Source organism: Mangifera indica, chromosome 2, assembly GCF_011075055.1.
Source record: "Mangifera indica cultivar Alphonso chromosome 2, CATAS_Mindica_2.1, whole genome shotgun sequence".
Taxonomy (NCBI): Eukaryota; Viridiplantae; Streptophyta; class Magnoliopsida; order Sapindales; family Anacardiaceae; genus Mangifera; species Mangifera indica.
Window position 1 is genome coordinate 16,811,402 of NC_058138.1, and position 24,904 is coordinate 16,836,305.

At 34.7% G+C, this 24,904-nt stretch overlaps 4 protein-coding genes across 5 annotated transcripts; 3 read left to right on the plus strand and 1 right to left on the minus strand.

Moving 5' to 3' along the window:
• Window positions 1–1,796: 1,796 nt before the first annotated feature.
• Window positions 1,797–2,982, plus strand: LOC123197792 (protein SRC2 homolog). Its single transcript, XM_044612195.1, has one exon. The coding sequence runs from the start codon at window positions 1,966–1,968 to the stop codon at window positions 2,815–2,817; it is 852 nt and encodes a 283-aa protein (XP_044468130.1). The 5' UTR covers window positions 1,797–1,965; the 3' UTR covers window positions 2,818–2,982.
• A 3,228-nt stretch (window positions 2,983–6,210) lies between these two features.
• On the plus strand, window positions 6,211–7,723 carry LOC123209161 (josephin-like protein). The gene is made up of 2 exons (XM_044626970.1): window positions 6,211–6,611; window positions 6,893–7,723. Exons 1-2 carry the CDS (start codon window positions 6,513–6,515, stop codon window positions 7,355–7,357), a joined length of 564 nt encoding a protein of 187 aa, XP_044482905.1. The 5' UTR covers window positions 6,211–6,512; the 3' UTR covers window positions 7,358–7,723.
• Window positions 7,724–13,540: 5,817 nt separating this feature from the next.
• On the plus strand, window positions 13,541–15,299 carry LOC123209005 (cytochrome P450 86A1-like). Its single transcript, XM_044626708.1, has one exon. It carries the CDS (start codon window positions 13,566–13,568, stop codon window positions 15,105–15,107), a length of 1,542 nt encoding a protein of 513 aa, XP_044482643.1. The 5' UTR covers window positions 13,541–13,565; the 3' UTR covers window positions 15,108–15,299.
• Window positions 15,300–15,333: 34 nt separating this feature from the next.
• LOC123209004 (sodium-dependent phosphate transport protein 1, chloroplastic) lies at window positions 15,334–21,206 on the minus strand. Of its 2 annotated transcripts, none has more exons than XM_044626707.1 (10): window positions 20,772–21,206; window positions 20,537–20,644; window positions 20,271–20,426; window positions 19,849–20,064; window positions 19,373–19,582; window positions 18,910–19,047; window positions 18,544–18,645; window positions 16,657–16,722; window positions 16,318–16,402; window positions 15,334–15,819 (listed from the first exon to the last, which is right to left on the minus strand). In XM_044626707.1, the coding sequence occupies exons 1-10, from the start codon at window positions 21,132–21,134 to the stop codon at window positions 15,722–15,724; spliced, it is 1,542 nt and encodes a 513-aa protein (XP_044482642.1). In that variant the 5' UTR covers window positions 21,135–21,206; the 3' UTR covers window positions 15,334–15,721. The 2 variants fall into 2 exon arrangements, 1 of the variants encoding a protein (XP_044482642.1); XR_006500913.1 differs by having other exon boundaries at window positions 16,197–16,402.
• Window positions 21,207–24,904: the final 3,698 nt, after the last annotated feature.

Here is a 24,904-nt window from a genome sequence, read left to right on the forward strand (position 1 = left end):
TAAGCAGTTAGAGAGGAAAGGGAAACATTCTTGAATTATTGGGTGGTCAATAAAATTTTTTAAAATGCAAACTCAATACACATATCATGTAAAATTTCACGAAAAAGTTAAATCTTGTGCGAGTTGGAGATTTGGGAGGTGGTGATTAGTGTCAAGGTCAATCACTCAATCTTTGGATATCAGATTTCTGCTTGAAGCAAACACTTGCTAATATAGTTGTTGAGCTATTGAATTTTCTCTTATCCTTTGACCAAGACAGTGGTAGCAACATATTGTGATACCGATTAGTATAAAAGGAGGGTTTTCCTTTCTACTAGATTTGATAACAAAAGTTGTCGTTCAAGGTATTCTTTAATCTTTTGGAAAACTTCTTCACATTTCTCTGTCTATTCAAATTAAAAGTACAATAATCGAACCAAAATGATTCACTATGGAATAAATATGAGGATTAAGCACAAAATTAAATACCAATCAACATAAATCTCTCTCAAATAGAGTAAAATTTCACTGAGAGAATAAAAATATTCAACAAAAACAAGACCATCTACACATGGACTTAGTATCGTTATGAGCATTTTAGAAAAACGCAGGAAGCAAACACAATGGTTCAAGACCCTAGCATTTCATGAGGATGAAAACGTGATCAACTAGACATCTAAATTAACTCGACGGACATACGACTCACGTATGTGGTGCATTAAATGCCCAAGAAGAGTCATTGTTTTGTTTTCATAGCAAAAAAATCTTACCCATCCATTTGTTCATTCTTGCAAAGAGGCAAAGAGATTTTGAAGCCTTGTTTGCATTTAAAAAACTTAGGGATAAGGGCAATTGTTATACGATCAAAACTCTCTCTCATCAAAACTCACAAATTCAACATTTAAGAGCACTTAATGAATTGTAGGAAGATAACATTCTAATTTGTAGGCAAGACGAGACGTAAATTAAATATGATTTAATCCATAAGCATTAAAGAAGAAACATAAATCAATATTAAACAACAATTTTTATTATCATAAAGCCATTTTTCATGACTTCAATATCCAGTTATTACAATTAAAGTACAATTACTTTTTTATAGCAAAAAAATCTTGATCATCTATGTATTCGTTCTTGCAAAGAGGTGAAGAGATTTTGAAGTCTTGTTTACACTTAAAAGACTTAGGGGCAAAGGTAATTGTTATACAATCAGAACTCTCTTTGGTCAAACTCACGAATTTGACATTTAAGAACACTTAATGAATTGTAGATAGATGACATTCTAGTTTGTAGGCAAGACAAGAAAAGACGTGAATTAAACATGATCTAATCTATAAGCATTAAATAAGAAACATGAATCAATATTGAACAACAATTTTTATTATCATAAACCCATTTTTCACGACTTCAATATCTAATTATTACAATTAAAGTATAATTACTTTTTTATCATATTAAGATCATTTAATGATGATAACACTCATCACATTATATGATTTCATATTTTGTTACACATATAACCTTAATCTCTATTAATATAAATTTAAGACTTATCACCTCTGTAAAGGTAAGTTTTCAATTTATCGATCAAATCACCCTAAAAATATTAGTTGTATTCTTGTATCTCTTTTATCTTGTTTCATCAAATTCAATATTTATTCAGTATACTTTATTGAACTAGAAAAAATCAATAATAATAATATTAGGTATGGATTATGCATAAGTTCAATTCAAATGGGCAGAGAAACCACTTGTCTTAGAATGAAATTGTGCTAACATAAAAACATTACACCCGAAACGCCATCGTTCGGGATTTGCCGCTGCATAAATTCACAATCCTTGCACGCCTCTCTGCGTAGGCGCTACCAACATTATCCACTACGAACTAAATCACTAACCTATTTTCTTTATTAAAAAACTTTGCACACGGCGAACACTAGCAGTTACCACCGTCTTAAAGCTAGGTAAGCTCTACTCAACGCTCTCATGGCCTCCCCAAACCCTCTGGATCTCGAGATCACGATAATCTCCGCCAAACACCTCAAAAACGTCAACTGGAGAAACGGGGATCTCAAACCGTATGTCGTTTTCTACATCGACTCAGACTACCGACTCGCCACACACTTGGACGACGCGGGCTCAACTCACCCCGTCTGGAATGAGCGCTTCACTCTCCCCATAACTCGCCCCGTCCGCGAATCCATCCTTTCCCTTGAGATCTTCCACTCCAAAGTCTCCGAAACCCCCAAACCACTCGTCGGCTCGGTGAAGTTTCCTCTCGCTCACCTAGTCGATGCGGACGAGTCCACTCAGTCCGTACGCAACCTTGAGCTTCTCCGCCCATCCGGTCGTCCTCAGGGGAAAATCCGCGTGAAACTCGCCATCAAAGAGCGACCCCTGCCGGTGCCCAGTCAGGATTACCAAAATGCCCCTGATTATAGCCATTATTACTATTCTGCCCCTCCTCCTTTTCCGTCTCCTTCTCGGGATTTCGGCTACTACCCGGGATATTACTCTTCGCAGCCGCCACGGCCGATGTTCGGCAGACCCTCCAGTTACAGTTTCCCAAGCGGTAGCGTCCCGTCGGCTCCTATTGATTATTCGGCGAACGATCAGAAGCTGCCGCCGTTACCTCCTCGGTCGATGTACGGGGTGCCAGTTGGCAGTGGGCCCTCAGCTCCCGTTGATTACGCGCCGTACGATCAGAAGCTACCGAAGCAGTTCGGAGGTTTGAGTTTAGAAGAGGAGGTTAACAAAAAGGAGAAGGAGAAAAGGGCTGAGAGTGAAATGGCGTCAAGGGAAGGTTACAATTACAGTGATTACCGCCATGATTATTGAAGTATGTTTAGTCATTAAGGGTTAAAATATATTTAGGAAAGTTAAATTAATAAAATTATGGTTGAGTGTTTAATGTTGGTTTGTGGCTTTGATGAAATGATTAATATACTTGTATATATGATTGACTTTCCTTTATAAGTTATTTCATTTCCTCTTTATCATTAACTGGTTACTTGTAATGTCAAGATTTGGTTTTTTTTTTGGGTGGGATTTGGCCTTTATGGATGGTCTCATGGTGTGATTTGTGCTTATTTGTTATCTCTTATGTTCTCTTGAGATACCTTCTAATATGTTATATTTGTTGCTTAGTTGAACTTTAAGCTTATGTTAGGATCCCAAGTGTAAGATATGGGACTTGGATCCCACATTGGAAAGTATGGGCAACTAATGTGGGGTTTATATGGCCTTGGGCTCTCCCATCTCAATAGCTAGTTTTTGAGATGTGGTTCTCCTAAGGTTCGTATCATTTGGTATCAGAGTCATCACCATGTCTCCCAGTTGCAATTGTGATGGCTCCTAGTTGCAATTGTGCGGCGCGGGTGGTGACGCCGGCATTGCAGTGTTCGCCCAGGGCTAGCAGAGAGCTAGCGCACAGCCAGCCCACGTGGGCACCGGGGCTGCGGAGCGTGGTGGTATGTTAGGATCTCAAGTGCAAGGTATGGGACTTGGATCCCACATTGGAAAGTATGGACAACTAATGTGAGGTTTATATGGCCTTGGACTCTCTCATCTCAATAGCTAGCTTTTGAGGTGTGATTCTCCTAAGGTTCGTATCAGCTTAACCTAAAGCGGATTAGTGAGTGGCTTTACTTACAGTTTTAGGTTTGCTTCCATTAGATCTAGCCTTCAATTTTTCAAGACTAAGTAACTGGCGGGGAAAAAAAAATGAAAGTTTGGTGCCTTTCAAAGTTTACCAGATTCTATAGCCCCTCAGTTAAAAATTTGAATCTGCTAAGTGGGTTTGAGAGACTTCTGGGTTGTCCAAATAAAATATGAACTTAAAGTATTGAGTCCTAACACTTTTTGTACTAAGATGATCGTGATGTTATCGATTGAAATCGTTTGAGGTGGATACTTGGGTAGTGAACATATATGCTGCAGAATAGTTGAAATCTCCTTATTGATGTTGTGAAAGAGTAGTACTAGCTTCAACTTTTTGCTTGTAATACAATCAGTATTATCTCTTGCCTTATTTTGGATATGTTACCTTACACTTGTGTGTGCGATAGGGATTAAAAAGCTTGTTACTATCCTGTAGTAATTGTAATGGCATTTTACTTGTTATGATAGGCTTGTTTAAGTGATACTTTGATGATCTTAAATAGAAACATGCCATCTTCTGCATGTTTCAGCCTATAATTTTTGGGTGGTTGTAAATAATGAGTTGTTAACAGGTTGTTCATTAAGAGCTACTAGAAGTATCAGTTTTTTGTGACCTCCATTCGTGCAGCCACAGGTGGAGAGGTTAGAAATATTTATCTTTTGTTACCGGGTTGACATGAACAAAATGGGGTTGCGTTTGTGTGTGATATTGGTCAGTTTCTATCTGTCAAATTGAATGAAGGCTACGTCTTTAGGTTAAAAAAATACTTGGTTGGAAAAAGGGAGAGGTTGTAGAGATGAATCAACTCTCCATTCTGTCTAAATGGCTTGTTAAATTTCATCAATTTGTTTCTTCAAATTGCCAATATATTTGGCGTGCATTGATTTTGCAGTCTTACTGCTGGGCCTTTTGCTCACGGGAATTTGCATACAGAAGTGAGGTAATCGGTTGGTGCAGCAGAAACTCCTCTGGTTTGACTATGGCAAAGACATTGTTGAAGCATTCCCAGCTTCATCAACTATGGAGTTTGTTTTACATGGGCTACAAGAAAATTTCTAATTATATGCTAAATTCTTTGATAAACTTAGGAATCTCATAAAATTAGCTCATATGAGTTCATTCATCTATAATGAACTTCAATTCTCGGCGTTGACGCATTTTGTCATAAAGCTAGCTAGACTGGTAAAATGCTTAACAATTAATCTCGTCATCGTCTGCCAGAATTGTAGCTGATTGGCGTAAAATGAATAACTGGAGTGGTACTGGTGACCAATTTTCTTTTTCTTTTATATGTGAATGATGGTACGAATTACATCAATCCTGTTTTCTTAGTTTTACTTACGAGAGTTATGCTGCCATTTCCTAGAAGTAAGAGTTGTTTTGTATCAATTGCATGTTGGCAACATTCCGTCGGAAAATTTCTTCCGCGCCTAATTCTGAGGACAATCAGTCTCAATATGGGGATACATTTTTTTGGCCAAAAGACTTAATTTCCACTCAAGATTCACTCAATGCACAAATTTTAATCTATTAAGTTTCAAAAATCCTAATATCTATCCATAAATTAATAAAATCTATTAAATCTGAAGGTATAATTGATATTTAACCAGTAATATTAAAATAAAAGAAAATTTTATCTTATTTTCTTTCTTTAATTTTAAAAACTAGTAATTTTTTTTTCTAGATTTAAGTTTTAAAAAGTTACATTTTCTCTTTATTAGAATTAATTGAAAAAGCAACCCATTTTTCGACGATGACAAAACCTCCAGCTGACTTATTAAATATTGACAACCTTTCTTTGGCGCTCTCTGTCAATCCTGATGACAAAAGTAGTCGACAAATCGATTGAATCTCATTTGTCTTCAATGAACACAGACACCCTTTGTCTTAGCCAAAATTTGTTCATCTTCGACGAACACAAGCATTAGTTGTCTCAATCAAATTTTGTTCTTCTTTGGTGAATACAAACGCCTTTTGTCTCGGATGAATCGAAGACGAACACAAGCTCCCTTCGTCTTCATCTTACAAAATTCGATCGATTTGTCGGCCAATTCTATCATCGAGAGTGACAGAGAACACTAGATAAAAGTTGTTGGTCTCAAAGAAGGCAGTCAGAGCTTCTGTTGTCACTGGAAGATAGGTTGCTCTTTGAGTTAACCTTAATAGGGGGAAATGAAACTTTTTGAATCTTGAGTTTGAGAGAAAATTGTTAGTTTTTAAAACTAAGGGGGTGAAAATGAGAAAATTTTATTTTTTGATATATTGGTTAAATGACAATTATATCTTTATATTTAATAAATTTTATTAATTTTAACAATTGATAGATAAATATTTAAATTTTTAAAACTCAACGGATGAGGGTTTGAAAATCGAGTTAACCTTGGCCGGGAATGCGTCTTTTGGCTGTTTTTTTGGGGGTAATTAAGTCTCAATAAGAGGATTACTATTATTGACCAAAATGTGACAGGAAGTCTTTACTCCATTGGTGCCAATATGCAAATCTTATTTTTCAGTTGCATACCATAAGCTCAATTGGGTTTCATTTCTTAACATTAAACAATAAATCAATGTGTAAATCTTTAATATGTGATTTGCGAACATTCTATGTGGATTGTAATGCAGGGAATTAGGTATATTAATAATAAGTACAGATAAAATAAAGTGTTATCGGGTAATTAAATAATTTAATTGCTTATTTATCTCCATCTCTTGCTGCTTGAAAAACAGCGCGGCAACTTGTTTTCAATCAGCCGCCATCCGCCCTGTGTTTCACCTTCCCCGCCACGAAGATAATAATAATAACAAAATCCTCGAGCCTACATCGGTTTGATTCTTTCTTTGATCCAGTTTCTCTTCAACGATTGAAATTGAAATGAACTCTGAAAACATGGGAAGCCAGAAGCCAGAAATCTATCATGAGAAGCAGAAATTGCAGTTCTGCCTTCTACACTCCCTCAATAATCTATTTCAGGTAATAAAATCCCACACCCATATTTCTTTCTGTTTTTTATGAGTATTTGATAATTGAATCTTCAATTGAAAGTCTTGAATCGAATCTCATAGATTACTTAAATTGAATTTTTGAGAAAACGGAAATTAATTTGGGAATTTGTTAATTGTTGAATTGATTAATCAACTCAATTGTATTTTATATATATATTTTCTTTTTTCAATTATTATTATGTTTCATGTTAGTTTGATGTGGACTTGTAATGGGTTTTTGATTAATAAAGTCATTACATGTTAGTTCAGCAAGAAAATGCATTTACGCGAGCAAGTTTGAATGAAATTGCTGAGAAACTCGTTTTCGATGACCCTGACAAGCATACATGGAGGCTATTGTCAGCTGTTTTTAAGCCTCACCATAATGCATTAACGGGAAATTATGATATAAATGTTCTTATTGCGGCTCTGGAAGGGAAAGGGCAGAGTGTAGCATGGCATGATCGTCGAAATGAGGCATCATCCATTGATCTTGATGACTCTGGAAATAATTTGATGGGTATTGTGATTAATATTCCTGTTACACGTTATGGTGGGCTTTGGAAGAGTAGGCATTGGGTTACATTGAGAAAGATTGATGGGATTTGGTATAATTTAGACAGTGATTTTAAAGCTCCCCATCGTTTTAAAGATAGCGAAGAAGTTAGGGAGTTCTTGGATTACATTATTGGTGTTGGTGGAGAAGTTTTGCTTGTCAAGAATGATGAAGAATGAGATTTGTTTTCTTCTCCATGTCAGTTGTGAATGAGATTCTGTTGTTTGTGTACATACTAGCTGTTATTAATCATCAAAGTTGGTAAGCATGCGGTCTAAGCTGATTAGAAGGACATATGGTTGATTGAAGATTTGGACCTTGATGATCTGCATAACAATTCCTCTGGCTGATGTTGTTTATGCTAGGATATTGTGTAAAAATGAAGAATGTTAACCTGTTCATCTCTCACATTTTCAACAGTTTTAGCTTGCTTGAGTTTAAATGGATTTTGATTTGCTTCATTGTTGTTCATGTAATAGCCATAAGAAGGAAAGGAAATGAACTTCGAACTGGAGGAATAGAGTTAAAACTATCTGTTTTTGGCAGCCCTCTTGCATCAGCAACTTGAGTGCCAATACCACATCTTCCTGCTAAGGTTTCTTCTGATAATGATCCTTGTGAAAAGAGTCAGTTACCAAGAAGCAAGATGACTGAATTCATTGTCATTCTAATACGTTTAATGGTTAAAATATCACCAGAATTCTGTGAAGTAGTGTGAATATTGCTAGACTGAAGAATACAGCGAATCATAAATAATCAGAACTTTTATCGTTTTCCCTGTGGAATCTACATAATTGATGTTATCATAACGCAACTTTGCTCTGGTCAAATCAAGTGTTTTCTTTTTCCTTTCCTTAGGTAGGCTACACAATCTTAGTCTAAGGGATCTTGTCTTTGGGTTCTGGGTAGGAAATTTAAGCCTCTTCATGTCTTCAACCTGCTGGTTTTTTCAACTGTTAAATATTCTCTGCGCTCACCTTTGACATCTATTTTGTATTTTGTCTAAAGTTACATAAATGGATTTTAAACACAGAGTAAAAGCTTTGAAAGAGTCAAAAGGTTTTCTAGCAGATATTATAAATTTATACACACTCTGATAACCATCAAAACAGATTTTACCGAAAGGTTGTTTCATCTAGAATCGCCTTTTATATGAAACTGATCAAACTTAAGTCACTTAGCAAAGGAAAGATATTGATTCCATAGAATATAATATTCATCTCAAATGAGTTCAGTTCAGTCAGTTGGACAAGCATTAAAGAAAATTTTGGTCCATCCTCAGAAAAAGGCAAGAGTTTAACAGGAGACCCACACGCTTGGTTTCTTTTTAAGTCTCTTTGCTGCTGCATATAATCTTTGATGTACAATCCTGCTTAGACATTTACTTTGTTCACAGATAAGAGCTCAATTGTCCCACCACAAAATGCATCTAATCATGCCAGTTGATCATTCATTTGTAGCATTGCAGAGAGAATCTTAATATTTTTAGTCACAAAGATAAGGTAGCATTTTTAAAAGAAATAAAAGGCGTTCTATTCATTTTATTATATAGTTTTAAGCCAAGAAAAGCAAGTGGATGTCAGTTGGGAGAGTGAAGTGTAAGAGATATACTCAGTGTAAACTCTTCCATTTTATATTTTTCTGGTCACATCACTGTTGCTTGCTCACTAGAAGTCACCGCTAGAAGAAGTGTCATTTTTACTGAAGTTACTGAATGCTAAAATCTTTAATTATTTTGGTTTGATTACAAAAAGAGTTTTCCAAAGTGAAGTGCTAGACCATAGATAATCAAAACTCTTTTTCTGCCCTCTTCACATGCTAAATTTCCTGCTATAGCCTTCCTTCTCCTATATATGTATCAGAGGTCTTCACATTTTGGCCCATCTTCCACCAACTGCTCTCTCTTTTTCTCTCTCTCTCTCTCTTTGCCTCTTCTGCAAATCTGTTTCAGGTCCCAGCTGTTATGTATAGAAAATGAAGACAAAAGAGAGAAACAAAGTTAGTAGCAGATCAGCTGTTAACAAGGAGATTTTAACCCAGAAACAAAAATCTACTAGTAGAGTTTTTGAGAATAAAAGGCAGGCTATTGGCTCTTGTGCAGCAAGAGAGAGCAACCGAGAAAGCTGTTATTGCATACCAGGTATTAGCAAGGGCACTTTAATTTACAAACGAAACTGTCTTAGTCAAGCAGCTGGGAACAAAAGGGATGCAGCTGGGAGCTGTGGAATCAGGCTACCGAAAAGATCAGAGCTTTCGCCGGTTAGATTTCTCAAGCATCTTAGAAGTAAGATAGCAAAAGGTCTCTGCTTTTTATCTTTGAGGAAGGGAAGTTCGCCTACTGCCATTTCTTCATCAGGAAGATCAAGGCAGTCTGTGATTCCTGTTGATTCTCATAGAACTGAAGCCATTGAGGATTGCATCGAGTTCATCAACTCCTCTTCTTCTTTGCCGCGATCAAAATCGGTTTCTGCCAACACTTCTTAAATTTTTATTGCAGCATCACATAATTTATCAGAAAATCTTGTTCTGAGCTGCAACCTTGCATCAAAAGAAAGACTTGAACTATCTTGTATATTCTGCTTTAGTCATCACTATGTCTTAGAACTGCTTGTTTCCTTCATAACGTCATCAGAATGTGAAAGCAGTAAGCCAGAATAAAAATGGAACATCGTTTCTTCGCTTCCTATAATCTCAAACTCTTCAACCTTTACAACTAGCATTAAAATGATAAATTTTTTCAAGTTGCATAGTTTTTTTAAAAAGATCATTTTGTTTGTGAAACATAAAGGTCTTAGCTTTTTTTAATCATGCTGAGTTGAGCATGAGTTGCCTAATGCCTACCCACCGTCAAGCCAAGGCCAACAATCTTGGTCCTTAGTTAATTAGTCATTTGTCACCCTTATATTACCCTTGTCTGGGATTGGAAATTAATGTGCAATTTGGACCCACGAAGAAATTAGGTCTGTTCTGTTTGGAACATTAAATTGAAATCCTTTTCTTTCTTTATTTCTTGTTATGTGAACTGTCTTGCCTTGCATATAGGAATCTTGGAGCAATAATCTATAGAAAGAAGTCCATAGACAATAATGCTGTACTCTTAGTGGTGGTTGCTGTTACACTCTATTAAGTCAATAGTTTTTACTGTTGTTCTTCTATAAGTTGGGTCAGGTAACTCAACTACAATGTGTTTGGTCTAACAACTTGTCAGCAAATCACTTTAACCTATTGACTCCTTTCAAAGTGGGCAAAATTAAAGAACCAAATGAAATATAAGTAGCATAAACTGTAGATGATTTGAAATGAATTCTTGATCTGTTGACATATATAAATGAGAAGAAAATACATCTTCAAGTTGAAGAATCACTCAAGGGAAATTAACATACAGGACAAGATCAATGGTAGAAACTAAATGAGTGCCATAATCAAGGTTCATTTCTTAGCAAAGAGACCTCCAAATCCACCATTCTTCTTCTGGGGAACAGCAACTGAGTTCTTGGAGCGCCCCTCATTCTTGTCTTCAACTTTTGCAAGAATTGGATCAGTCTCATAAAACTGATCTTCCTTCTGCAAGTTCCCAAGAATCCAATCAAGAAGACCCTTCTCTTCTTTCCCACCATCAGCACCTTTAGCTGCTGTCGCTGCATAAACTCTAACAGTAGCAGGCGCAAAGCTAAAGGGAAGAGAAGCCATTTTTTTTCTTTTAGCTACAAAAACATTTAAGGTGGGAAATGGCGTGGTTGTGGTAATATATTTTGTATAGCGTGGTGTGATGATGGGTTGTGAACCGTTGGATTGCGTTTGAGATTGTGAATAAGAGGAAGTGGAAGTGTTTGCAGCAGGAGGTCTCCACAAGTGTCTTATCTTCAACACACTTGGTTTTCATTTTTGGTTGTGTCTTCATTTTCATTAAAAAAAAAAAAAAAAACAGTGAAAAATCAGCGGCTAAAGAACACCTCGAGTAGGAATGGATATGGGTTTGCCACGTGACGCGAGATAATCCATGGACTTTAATGGCAACTTGGTTGTAAAAAAAATATAATATGTTTATAAAATATGATAATATTAAATATAATTTAAATATTTTTTATAGATTTTTTAAATTAATAATATATATAAAGTATTTATTTAATTATTAAATATAATATAATATAATATATAATTATCATAAAAAATTATTAGAAGAAATTAAAGATTTAGATAATTAAAAGTTGAGTTTTTTTGTTTCTATGGTTATGATATTAGGATTATTAAATAAAAATGTAAGTAATATTTTTATATTTTAAAAAATTTATAAAAAAACGTAAAAAAAATAAAATTATAAGTTTAATACAAAAAATTTATAAAATATATGTTTAATATATTTTAGATTGAAAATTTTGAAACAAATAATTTAAAACACCAATAATTCCTCCTTCTATGAACTATGATTTGGTTACCTTTCTGTAGACTAAAGAATAATAAGAAAGATCCACTCATGCTGAATCAAGTGCATTGGGCCTCAGCCCATGAATCCCTGCATATACAAATAAATACGGGAAGCCTATTTTTGAATTGGATCTTCTCGATGGTAATGTTTAGAAATATCCCATTTCTTTCTATTCATGGGTGTTAATGTTTGTGTCTTGTAAGTATCTGAATTTTCAAGTCGAATTATATATTAAAAATATATATTTTGTATATTATATTATATGATATTTTTTAAAAAATAAAATAATAATAATTTTTTTTAATTATTATATCATAATTTAAAAAAATTTACAAACACTTTATAAAATTTAAAATTTTGTATACACACATCTACTATATTGTTATTTTCTTTAAAATGGTATACCTATATATATTGATATAAGGATACATATTACTCTTCTGCAAAGTGGAACTTTCTCAGTCTGTATATAAGAAATCACAAATGTGACATAAAAAATAATGAAAGGTCAAACAGAATTGGACTTTTTCCATAAATTATAGTAAAGAAATGAGCCATCTGTCAAAGTTTGCTGGTATTTGACTGAAATTTCAATTACAACATAAGCCAAAATTGTACATGAGCAACAACAAGGTTGGACATTGACAGATGGAAAGAAATTAACCAGAGTTTGGTGAGAGTTCCCCTAAGGAAAGTGGGAAAAATAAGGTTTCAATATATTCTTTCTCCTTAATCAGGGAGTGAAGTTTGCTTATTCTTTGTTTCTTTTCTTCTTCTTTAGATAATTTATTTTTCTAGTTTTTGAAACAAACCCTTTTTTCCCATTGCCGGTAAACTGTCCCTAACTACTCTCTCTCTCTCACCCAAGAAAAAAGAGTAGGTGAAAGCTTTACATTTTGGTAATTCTTCTTAATTTGTATAGCCATTAGAACACTTAAGCTCCGCTACTTATTGGTAGGAACTTTCTTATATAAAATACTTATCAAGCACATTGTTTTACCCCAAATTATTATAATATACAAGCGAAGGCTTCCCATTTGCACAAATAAAGCATAGTATACTATAGTTTCTCAATCTCACTAACACCTAAATTAAATGAAAATCTTGTTTGAAAATTTTTTCATATGAACTAATATTAATTATAGTTTTGATTTAATAAAATCAGATAATTGAACAGTTTGATAACGCTTTGTAGATGGGTTAAGTGATTAATAAAGATAAATCTAATGTACTTTAAAGTTATAATTTGGGTAAACAATATTAGGAGATCTATATCTCCACTTCGAAACCAATATAGTATATCTAATAGAAGTTGTCATTCAAGAGAGGTTTCAAGAGCAAAAGATCAATCACTTTGATACAGTAGTTTCAGCATCGTTATGGATTTAGATTTTAAGATACACAATGTTTTAAATGTTTTTATAATTATAAAGTTTCAATGTAATATTTTATAATTTATATGATGGGTGAAATTAGAAATGATTTATTTATTTATACAAAATAAATCTTACAAATCTTTCAATAAGTTGTTCTATTATTAATTATATGGCGAGAGGAACAGAGGGAAGATTTTGTAGAAACTCTATCGTTCTCTATATGCATAGCAACTGGCTGAAAATTTCCGGCGACAAGGATCGAGGAAGGCAAACTGCTGTTAAGGAGTTTGGTTGATTGGATTTTTAACGTTTGATTTTTTGGGCTTGCATGATAAGGTTCTACTGTTCTCACAACAACTCATGTAGGATCATCATTAAACTCTTTGCATGGTTTTCGTCTATATTAGTTCCTCTGCAATCAAAATCAACCCAACAGCGACCCACATAACAAAATTCCCAACAACTTCCTCCTACAAACTTTCTCTTAATGTCCACACTATATATATATATATATCGCCATGCTTAATCATCTATCAAGCTTTTGTTAATAAACTTAAACAATTCTTTACCCTTTCACCGACTCAAATGGAATCCCTAGCTCTTCTCTTGAGCTTACTGGCTCTAGTTTCAGCTTATGCTTTCTGGTTCTATCTCTTATCTTGTAAACTCTCAGGCCCTAAAATGTATCCTCTTGTGGGTAGCCTCCCGGTCCTCTTCACGAACCGGCGGCGAATACACGATTGGATTGCCAGTAATCTCAGAGCCACAGGTGGTTCAGCTACTTACCAAACTTGTACTATTGCTCTTCCTTATTTTGCTAGCAAACAAGGGTTTTACACAGTCACCTGTCATCCCAAAAACATCGAGTATATTCTTCGAACGAGATTCGATAACTACCCCAAAGGCCCCACGTGGCAGAAGGCTTTTCATGATTTGTTAGGGCAAGGGATTTTCAACAGTGATGGTGAGACGTGGCTTATTCAACGCAAAACTGCCGCTCTTGAGTTCACCACAAGAACGTTAAGGCAAGCCATGGCTCGGTGGGTGAATCGGACGATCAAGAACCGGCTGTGGAAGATTTTAGACAATGCAGCGGAGAATGATCTGTCGGTGGACCTGCAAGATTTGTTGCTTCGTTTAACGTTTGATAATATCTGTGGTCTCACGTTTGGTAAAGACCCCAAGACTCTCTCGCCAGAGCTACCGGAAAGTTCGTTTGCTGTGGCTTTTGATACGGCCACTGAAGCGACTCTTCAACGGCTTCTGTATCCTGGATTTTTATGGAGATTTAAGAAAATGTTTGGTGTCGGAGCTGAGAAAAGACTGAAGAAGAGCCTTCAAGTTGTTGAAGATTACATGAACGGTGCTATTGAAGCTCGGAAAGAGAGTCCATCAGATGATCTTTTATCAAGATTCATGAAGAAACGAGATGTGGACGGTAAGCTCTTCCCAAGTTCGGTTCTTCAACGGATAGCTCTAAACTTCGCTCTCGCTGGCCGTGACACGTCATCAGTTGCACTCAGCTGGTTCTTCTGGCTCGTCATGAGCCACCCTCATGTTGAACAAAAGATCATCCAGGAAATATCAAAGGTTCTCAAAGAAACACGTGGCAATGACATCAAGAAATGGCTAGACGAGCCTCTAGACTTTGATGAAGCTGATAAAATGACATATCTGAAAGCCTCATTAGCTGAAACACTGCGTTTATACCCATCAGTCCCGGAAGATTTCAAGTACGTTGTCTCCGACGACGTCTTGCCGGACGGCACCTTCGTCCCAGCCGGTTCAACGGTGACATATTCGATATACTCAATGGGAAGAATGAAGACGATCTGGGGCGACGATTGCATGGAGTTTAGGCCGGACCGTTGGCTGTCGGCTGAAGGGGACCGGTTCGAACCGCCGAAAGACGGATACAAATTCGTGGCGTTTAATGCTGGACCGAGAACTTGTTTGGGGAAGGACTTGGCTTACTTGCAAATGAAATCTGTGGCTTCGGCGGTGCTGTTGCGCTACCGGCTGTCCCTGGCTCCCGGTCACGAGGTGGAGCAAAAGATGTCTCTCACTTTGTTCATGAAGAATGGACTTCATGTACACTTGCACCCTCGTGCACTTGTTGCCGACTAGAAGGCGGCACGTGGAACAGAAACCGCATCTGATGATTCGAATTGTTTTAATTTTGTATTGTACTTTCAATAAGTATAATTCGTTCGTTATTGTCTGGTTGAAATTTAGTTCGAACACAATTAATATATAATTATGTACTTAAAAAATATATCTATGTAATATTACGATTTAATTATACGCTTTTTCTTTAAATTATATATTTTTATGAATAAAATACAATTAAGGGTTGTTCTAATTAGGGTTGATTGGAACAAGATTTCTCGTTCAATGTTTGCTACACCGTACAAAAAAAATTATGTGTTGAGATTGAATGAGTACAACATCTACAACTGTGTTGAGGCTACTATGCAAATGCAGCATTGCTATCAGTCAAACGGCAGGCAACTTAATTTCACTTCTCTACTTGTGAGCTCTGTGCTTAGCCTGTTGAGAATTTTGTCCGTCTTCAAGACCAAGATTCTTGATAGAGAATTCTTGCGTTTCTCAACAGACTATGATTTTGTTTAAATCTTCGGTTACATATAGAATCCATTGATCTTTTGCTTTAAGAGCTCAAGCTTTTGTGAACTCCTTTAAGCTGTCACTTGTTGAGGATAAAAAAATTTCTTTAGAATTTATTCCAATATTTTCTCACCCGTTGAGAAAAGGTTCCACACAACAGTTCCAACTAGGTAGAGTCCAACTGAAACCTTAAAAACATCATCCCAAGAACCTGAAAATATAATGTCAAAGTTAAGAGCAAAATTGCCTGAATTCGAAGTGCTAAAAGCATAGAGCATATGCAAGAGCATTGGGGCAAAACTAAGGCTGAAGAAATCCGATATGATATGATCGAGTGAGAACTACAAATTTCCATTCATTTGACATTTTCAGGTGATCTTATTGGAATATTGTATAGAATCAATCACATTCTGTTGGCAGCCCAAGATCCTATATGATATAAACTGCATTGAACCATGAGCCTCAATGACACGTGATGGTTTCATCAAAAATAACTTCATGGGTACACAAAAAACGCATATAATTTTATTCTAAATATGGGCCAGGATGAATCATCTAATTTCAAATTTATAGTGTTTGGATAGTTACCATATACTTATCTATAGATTTCTTGGTTCTTCTCATCTTTTCATTTCTTTGCTCTGTTTCTCTTTTAAGCTTGTTGACATACAAGTTACTGGAAGCTTAAGGGGGAAGGATGAATTCTAACCGTGTTGCAAGATGTAGCCAGTCGCTGCAGTTCCAAAAACCCCTGCCAGAACTCCTGCTGTATTAGATAGGCCAAGCAACACCCCCTGACGCGATAAAGCCAAAGAGAAAGCTGAATTTATTAGTTTTCCTCTGGTGAACCAAAGTTAGCAGAAGAATAGACAGTTTGGAAAGGCATCTAAAATTAAAAAATCATAGAGGACCTCAAATGGTAGGGAAGTTATGTATATACAAACTTAGAATACAAATGGCACTGATCCAGTACCAAAAATGAGCAAGTTTGTTATAGAAAGTTTATGGCTTCTAAAAATGAATAAATAAATAAATAAATAATACTCACAGAATATCGAGGGGCAATATCCTGATGGTTTGAATATAGACCAGACTGAGAGAATGCATCACTTCCCTATTCAAGAAGAAAGTGATCTAATGGAATCATTATTATTAATAAAGACAAATACAAAAACCTACTATAAAAGTTCACAAACAATATTTTCCTGTTAATGTTTGGATTACTCAACTCTAAATAGTTGACAAATCGCACAATCAGAAAAAAATTAGACAACAGGAAACATATGAAAGATAAAATTTGCTTAAAAAGTAAAATATAAATATGGTGCATTTCCATGTATAACATTACATGTTTGAAACTTTAATTAGGAAAATACTGTTTCTCCTTCAGTGAGATTTGGTTATAGAAATTGGCTTGTAACCATTATGGAAAATATAACTCTAGACTAAAGTATTCAGACCAGGACTTGGTCACGGCGTTGGTCCAGGTTAATGTTATCCAATTAGCGGATCAAACTGATTATGTAAAAAAAAAAGTATGAGAAAAAAAATAAAAATTTATAATCAATTTACATAATCATACATCTTTTTCAATTTTTTCTAATTATTTCTTTTATTCCTCTCATCAAAATCACCACCAGAGCCCATTGTCTCTCTCTCACTCTCCCCTCTCCTCTCAATCTCCTCTCACCCTCATTCTCTTCTCAATCAACCAAAACAAGACCAGAAACAAAGGAGAGATCCTCTGGTTGCCATCTTCTCTTTCTCCTTTGCTAGGTTATATGGCATGGATTTGTTTTGATTTCCCTCATTTAACCAGAAATTATTCCACTGTGGATGTATATACTCAATATGGAATCTTTAGGTGTCAAAATGTGGATTTCTCACAGTGGATGAGGTGATGTCAACATTTGCACCTTTTTGTATCTATCTAAATCCCTATTTATTCTGGCACATCAATGAGGGGATCAAGAGATTATGGCAGATCATGTTCACCACCAAATGACCTAAAATTGGATCTTTGTATATTTGGGATTTTTCCTTTTAAACATAAGAAAAGATGCTTTGTTGTCTCTCTATTTCTTTTCTAAACAAATGGAAGAACCTAATGGACCAAATTTGAACTCTGTGTAACTTGGAATAATTATAATTTCATGATGTTGACGGAGGAGGAGGGAGTTGTTGGGGCCTTTGGATCTGATTGGCCCGGAGTGGTTTTCTTGGTTCAAAGGAATCCAAAGGTTAGAACTACTTTTTCCTTACTTTGAAAGTCTCTGTCGAATCAATTGAACCGACCAGTCCAATCTAGGTTTCAAAACCATATTCTAGACTTAATAAAAGATACAAGATAGTCTTTCCAAGGAGGCAGAGAGAATATAAATTTGAAATACATAGAAGAGTCCATAGACCAATAAACAGTGTCAAGCTAGGAGATTCATACACTTATAAAGCAACATAGTTCCTGAAAATACCAGCAATTTCTACAAAACCGCTACAGTTCAATTTATTGTATCCATTATGAAGAGCAAATAGTTTTATAAAAGGAAATATAAGTCAGCTTATTAAAGATGAAAACATAACGATTGATTTCCAGTATGGAGGAAAATAAGGAATTAATGAGTTTTTCTTCTCTATTTCTTTTTTCCATTGGAAAAAAAAAAAAGTAACCAATCAGGAGAAGCTCTAATTATATTGAAAGAATGTAGAACCTTAATTGCCGGTACTTATAAACAGAATCTAATATAATTATAATAAAACTTAATAATGTGAAAAACTAAAATGCACAGGAATTGAGAACCTGACATCTACCCCTGTTCAATAAGTTGAAAACTGCTGACATGGAATAAATCTATCATGGCCTAATTCCTAAATTATTTTGATAACTAAAGCTACAAATACATTCAATACTTGCTTTCAATGAGTATATGGAGCAAACCTGACTGCATGCCATGCACAAAACAGCCATTGCAGGAGAATCAACATGGCTCAACTGAGTTAAGAAGAAAGCAGGACCAAGAAATCCAATTGTTTGCATTATCTACAAAAGAGAACATGAAGAACAATATATTAGAGACTGCAGACAGAGTCATCCTTTGAATAGTGTCCGTGTTCACAGAGGGTAGAGAGAGTGTGTGAGTAAGATTACAACGTCAATGATATTAATAAGTCTTGGAGAGTTCTGATGGTGAGGTTTCGATTTCAAGTACCCAATAAAAAATGGTCTGACAGATTAAGTAGATTTAATGCAAAATAACCTATAGAAAATTTTTGAATTTATACAACATAAGAAAATGAGGGATACCTTGCGAACTGTGGTCACAGATAAACCCTTGCTGACAAGCGTATCTGCAATCCACCCACCAAGATTTGCAGAAAATGCCATTGTAAGCCATGGCAAAACACAAAAAAGCCCAGATTCTGTAAGATTGAACTTCAAGACCTATAGTGGCATAAAAATAAAAGTTGCTTCCATCAGCACTGTAAAGACACAAGCAGCAACATTCATCCAAAAGATGTCAAGGAGATAAAATTATAAAAATTCTGTAGCTCAATTAAGCATATTTACAAAGTTATGTTCACTTCTAGGTTTCAAACTCCTTTCTACAAGTTTAATTTACCTGGAATATGAAGATCAAATATCTGTAGTTTCCTAAGGCCACATAGACTGTTCCATGTAAACAACTTGAAAGATTGTACACACCCAGCAACTGATGCTAACTACGCATGGTCTCAAAAATAATTTAAACAGCCAAAAGAAAACTTACTTGGTTGTAGTATGTTGGCATCCATGTCAGTAGAATAAATGTTCCCCAGTTGTGACAAAAGTGAGACACTATAAGAGCCCATACAGGAGGTTTTGACAAGATTAACCCCCAAGGTATTGTTTTAACTGGTTCCTTGGAAACTTCGTTCTTCATAATTAGCTTTTTTTCTTCTAGACGCAGCTGAGGATCATCAAGAGGTGAACTGTATGCCTACATCAACAAAGGACATAAAAAGTAAAATCCAGGGAAATAATTTAGAACAGTGAAATATCAGAGGACACTACTACTAGACGGGAAACTGGTTTTCTAAATGGAAAAATTTAATTAAGGTCAGTCATATACAAAAATCTCAAGTCCCATATTGATGATATCTCAGTTCAAGAAACTTCAGAATCTTTGTAGCAAAACACAAAACAAAAAGAAAAAAACATGTTTATCAAATGTCAGAATAGTTCAATGATTGAATTGAAAGTTACCTTACTTAGCCACACAGTAAACCAAACTGTCCCCAAAGAACCAAAGGAGTAAAATACTGAAGGCCATCCAAATTGATGTATTAGAAAAGGTGAAAAGGCCAAGCCAGTAACAGATCCAAGGTACATCCCACTGTATACCAGAGCTAATGATCTACTTCTCTCTGCCACAGGAACCCATCTGGACAGAATATTATTCATGGCAGGCATAGCAACACCCTGAAAATAAGAACCAAATTAACCGAGCCCACATCCAGAGAGAAAAATCACCTGTCTAATTTAATTTTCAACCTCATAAAACTATCTCAACCCAAAATAACATCGCATGTGCACAATATGAAGTCCAATACAAAGACATAGTTATCTTCCTTCACTAACTATTTTTAAGAATTTCAATACATAAAGTCGGGCAATGAAAAACCAACCTCACCGATCCCCATGAAAGCACGAACAACAAGTAGGAATGGCAGGCCTAATTTAGCCGCAACGGGAGTAAGAGCTGTAGCAATGGACCACCAAACTACACCAAATCCAAGAACCAGCTTCCCACCTACAGTGTCCGCCCATATGCCACCAGCAATCTGTCACTGACGAATAAAAGTTAGAAAAGAAAACGCAGAACACTTTTATAACATTATAAACAGAAAGCTCTATGCAAAACATGTTACATAATCAAGAAAAGAAGAATCACCTGCGTAAGAAGGTAACCCCAGAAGAATGAAGACTGTATCAAACCAACTGTCGCTGGGTTCCAGTTGTACTCAGCTGACATCGGAAGTATAGCGATACTCATATTAACCTGCCAAATCATTCATAATCATAATTGAAATTACTAGCAACTTAAATATTGATTTAACTTAGTGATTTAAGAAAACAGAAATCAACACGACATCGCTACATCGCTACATCAAAGTCATTAAGCTTACTCTATCCATATTGCAAAGCAAAAAGGCCGAAAAACACAAAAGCACGATAACCCAACGTTTCGGGAACTGTTCCCACCATGGAACAGAACTCTCCAAATCCTCGCTTCTTACAACGACATCGCTCAATGCTTCATCAAACTTCATCGACCCTGGCAACGAATCCGATATATTTAACGACTCGGATTTCACATCCCGAACAGAAACCCGAAACGAACAACCCCTTCCTTCGGAGAGAAGCCGGACACGAAGTTGAAGCTGCAGCGGGCCTCCCGGCTTAAGTTCAGACCGGAAAGCTCCACTTCGGGCCGAAATATCGGGTGGAGCCCGGAAATTCGAGGAGTATAAGAGAGTCCTGGCGCTCATGGCGTGAGAGTGTGAAATTGTTCAACACCAATTGAGCGAAGATCTTTAGGGGATTTTGAAGAGATTTTTGAGAGAGAAAAGGAGGGATATTTATGTGCACTGGTTATGGTTTCGACACGTGGCGGGTAAATGGAGACGATTGGATAGGAAAAGAACTAACAGAAAACGAATTCATTTTGGCGGTTTCCTACTATAATTTTATCCGGTTTTCGTAGGCCTTAGTTGGGCTTTTTGGGCTAGGCTTAAGTAAGGCCCATTAAAGAGATTCAGCCTAGCCTTTATAAATTCCTGTGCTCATTAGGCCTAGTTTGCGGTAAACTAGGCTGAACTATGACTGTGAGTTTATTTATATAGCCCAATTTCATCTATAATTTATTTCTTAATTTAATGTCAAAATTAAATTAGTGTTTAATGTGACAAATATTGATTAACAAGATTCAAAGATAAAGTGTCAAATTAATCTCTTTAATTAACATGATTTCTTCGCTTTACTCTATGCTTAAGAAACCAAAGCACATGAGTCTCTGAGACAATTCATATTTTAAAAAAAACCCAAAATCAAACACACTCTCGACAAAACTTTACAGATTTCATTTCTCATGTCTCTTCATCAGAAGAAGCCATTATAGCCCTTCAAATGAATAGAGCCAGCAGCTGATCAATGTGGGTCAGCCAAATTGATAATAATTTAACACTGGAGCCGGAGCTCTTGTTTGTGTGTGTATATATAGACATAGTTTGAGTTGTCTAGTTTCTCTACCAAGTACAGCAATAATTACAGAGATGAAAGATGCCATAAATAAACCTTAGTTGGCCCATTGATTTATAAATTTCCAGTTACATAATTATTTATGGAACACTTTAGAGTGGGGATGTACCCTAAAGTTAGCTTGCATAATTCAAATCAAAGCTCATTCTGGTCAAACTTATTCATCAAGGCAAGTAGTAATTGCAGCTGGGCCAAAAAGGGTTTAGCATATGGCAAAATCAAAGCTCATTCTGCTTGAGAGAGATGGATGAATGAATGGAAAATCAAACTATGCAGAATCAAGAAATACATAGGGAAGACGACGTTATTTTCCATCTGAACAAAATTTCATATGAATGAACAATATTTTTTTTCTGAATCATACAAAGAGCAAACATCTAATAAAAAGTGTTAACAGTCAAATAATTTGCACGAGTTTTAACTGTGTAGTAAAGTTGAGATGTGGACAGAAAAAGATAAATATGATGATTAAATTGAATAATCTTATCTCCTGCCATTGGAATACAAAAATGACAAAATCATTCATCAAGAGCCCCACCTCTTTTGTAGTGAGGAAGATGTTTCCATGAGAAGAAGATATGGGATGTTTGTGTCAAAGTAAGTCAATAACTACTTTTTATTGGGTTTTTAAAAGAATTTTACGTATTCACTTGGGTTAGGGTTAGAAAGTTCTCAAAATGCAATCAAATCCAAAATGATGATGTAAAATGTATCAATAATATTTTGTGCGTAACGTTATCTATAAATAATGATATAACTATCTAATTTTATAATAATACGTTATTATTAATATATAAAATTATGCACAAAACAATATTCAAAATGTAAACTCTAAAACCCTAATTCAACCAAATCTTGAAATTTAAATATTCGATTTGATTGATTAATTACACAAATTTATACACTATAATCATGTAATTAATCTATTAAATCACTAAAAATGTTAATTCATATATGTTATAAAATACTTGAAATTAAAATATTTAAAAGTTCAAATAAACTTGCTATATTATATAGTTGATGCAGAATCAACCTTGAATATGATCGATTATCAATCTAGTAAAACTAGTCTTCCTTTCTCATATACTCTTAAAATGACTATATTTTTATGAATGAATACTTATGCATGCATTAGGAAGGAGGATTTAACCTCTTTATGAACTCAATATCTCATATTTGTCTGGTTATAACATAAAATTTTTTATGGAGTATATAGATATTCAACAAAATTGATCATGGTATGTCATCAAACTTAATTCGTTGAACTATACTTTTATCTGAGTTTTATTAAAATAAAAGAATATCAATGTTTCCCTATAGGTGGAAAATTTTCTAATACAATCTTCTATATAGACTTTATATATATGCAATTAGTATCATTTATAAAATAAAAGATTCAAAAAAAAAAGAAAGCAATTTGTATAAAGAGAGTAGACTAATCATTCCACAAAGCAAATTATAATATTGCAAAGCTAAAGCACTCAAACATTACTCACCAAGCAAAATTTATAGACAAGGATGCATGCTTAGGGCCCCAAATTGGGGAAATAAATATAAATATGCCCACATGATATTCCAAAGTATTATAAACATACAAAATAAGTCACGTAGCATTTTGTGTGGCCATCATAATGCCCACTGTACTCATCTTCAAATGCAGATGTTTTATTAAAATAGGGCAATGGCTACCCACCAACCCTAGAAAGTTGACAGCGTAATCTTCTTCATTGACATAGTGGTATAAACAGAATTGTGTCGGCAGCATATTTAAACTGTGGTAGGGAAAAAGCAAAAAGAGATTACAGTAGTAAAGCTCTAAAAGATGTTTGAAAGAGAAGCTTTCTTTAGCTTTAGCTTTAGCTGATTCTTTTACTTCTTCTAAACTAGCCCTACATGCATAAGTAATTAGATATTGGTCAAAGTCAAATGCACATAACATTTTGACTGTGATGTTTTATGTTTTGTGGAATGAAAGCAATGAATAATTAAGCATATAGGTTGGACGGTTTCTATATCTTTTCTTAAAAAACTAGCCAAACCAATTGTACGAAAGATTAATACTACGACCCTAAGAGTTAGAAAAATTAGTGAAGTATTAAAACTTTTAAGATAAAAGTCTAAATTTGAGCTTCTCTCATACTTGTAAAATTTTAACTAATCTGATGCAATGATTGTAGGTCTAATTATTATGTTATAGGTTCACTTGTTTAATAAATACAGACTAGATTTTTAATTAAAAAAAATTAATGTTATTATTTTATTAAGATTATCATAAGGTAATTGGATTAAGAATAAGAGCAGATTAAAAATTTTTACCTAAAATTTGGGGAATTTTCATGTTTTCACCCTTTGAAAATCTCAACTACAAATTCCCACTTTTTATTTTTTATTTTTTAAGTATTTCCACACTCAAAATTAATTTTGTCAAATAGAATCAAAAAAATATAAATTATTATATTATTTTTTATTATTTTACTTTTAAAAATTATTGTATTACTCATAGACAAATCTAGGTAGGGTCAAAATAGTCAATTTACTCTCCTTAACTTTAAAATTTTTTTAGTTTTGTATATGTACAATATTAATATATATATAACTTTAAAAATTTTACATTAACCCCTTTAATTTTTATTATTTATTTCATCAACTCTCATATATTTTATTTGTATTGAATCTTAACCCTCTAAATTTTATTTCTAAGAAAGCATTTGAATACCTATGAAATTGCATCTCTCCAATCTGGTTCGATAACTCCAATGGTCAATAGCTTTTTTTTCTTTCATTTTTTTAGCATTTAAAAAAAGAAATAACGTTTAACGTTTATGTCCGTTTACTGTTTTTTTTTTTTCCCTAATAAAGTAAGATTAGGAGAGAATTTATAGTTTAGGAATTCAAGAAACGTAGACTTTTGATCTTCCCAAATCTCGAGTGAAAAATAGAAACTTAATCTAAGATTAACATGAGTTTACCTTCTAAGAATCTACTGATCATATGATATAAA

Coding starts and splice junctions, on each gene's coding strand:
- LOC123209161 (XM_044626970.1), top strand. CDS start 6,513: ATGAACTCTGAAAACATGGGAAGCCAGAAGCCAGAAATCTATCATGAG. Junction 6,612..6,892: donor CCCTCAATAATCTATTTCAG/GTAATAAAATCC, acceptor ATGTTAGTTCAG/CAAGAAAATGCATTTACGCG.
- LOC123197792 (XM_044612195.1), top strand. CDS start 1,966: ATGGCCTCCCCAAACCCTCTGGATCTCGAGATCACGATAATCTCCGCC.
- LOC123209005 (XM_044626708.1), top strand. CDS start 13,566: ATGGAATCCCTAGCTCTTCTCTTGAGCTTACTGGCTCTAGTTTCAGCT.
- LOC123209004 (XM_044626707.1), bottom strand. CDS start 21,134: ATGAGCGCCAGGACTCTCTTATACTCCTCGAATTTCCGGGCTCCACCC. Junction 20,645..20,771: donor TGCTTTGCAATATGGATAGA/GTAAGCTTAATG, acceptor ATGATTTGGCAG/GTTAATATGAGTATCGCTAT. Junction 19,583..19,848: donor TTACTGTGTGGCTAAGTAAG/GTAACTTTCAAT, acceptor TTGTTGATGTAG/GCATACAGTTCACCTCTTGA.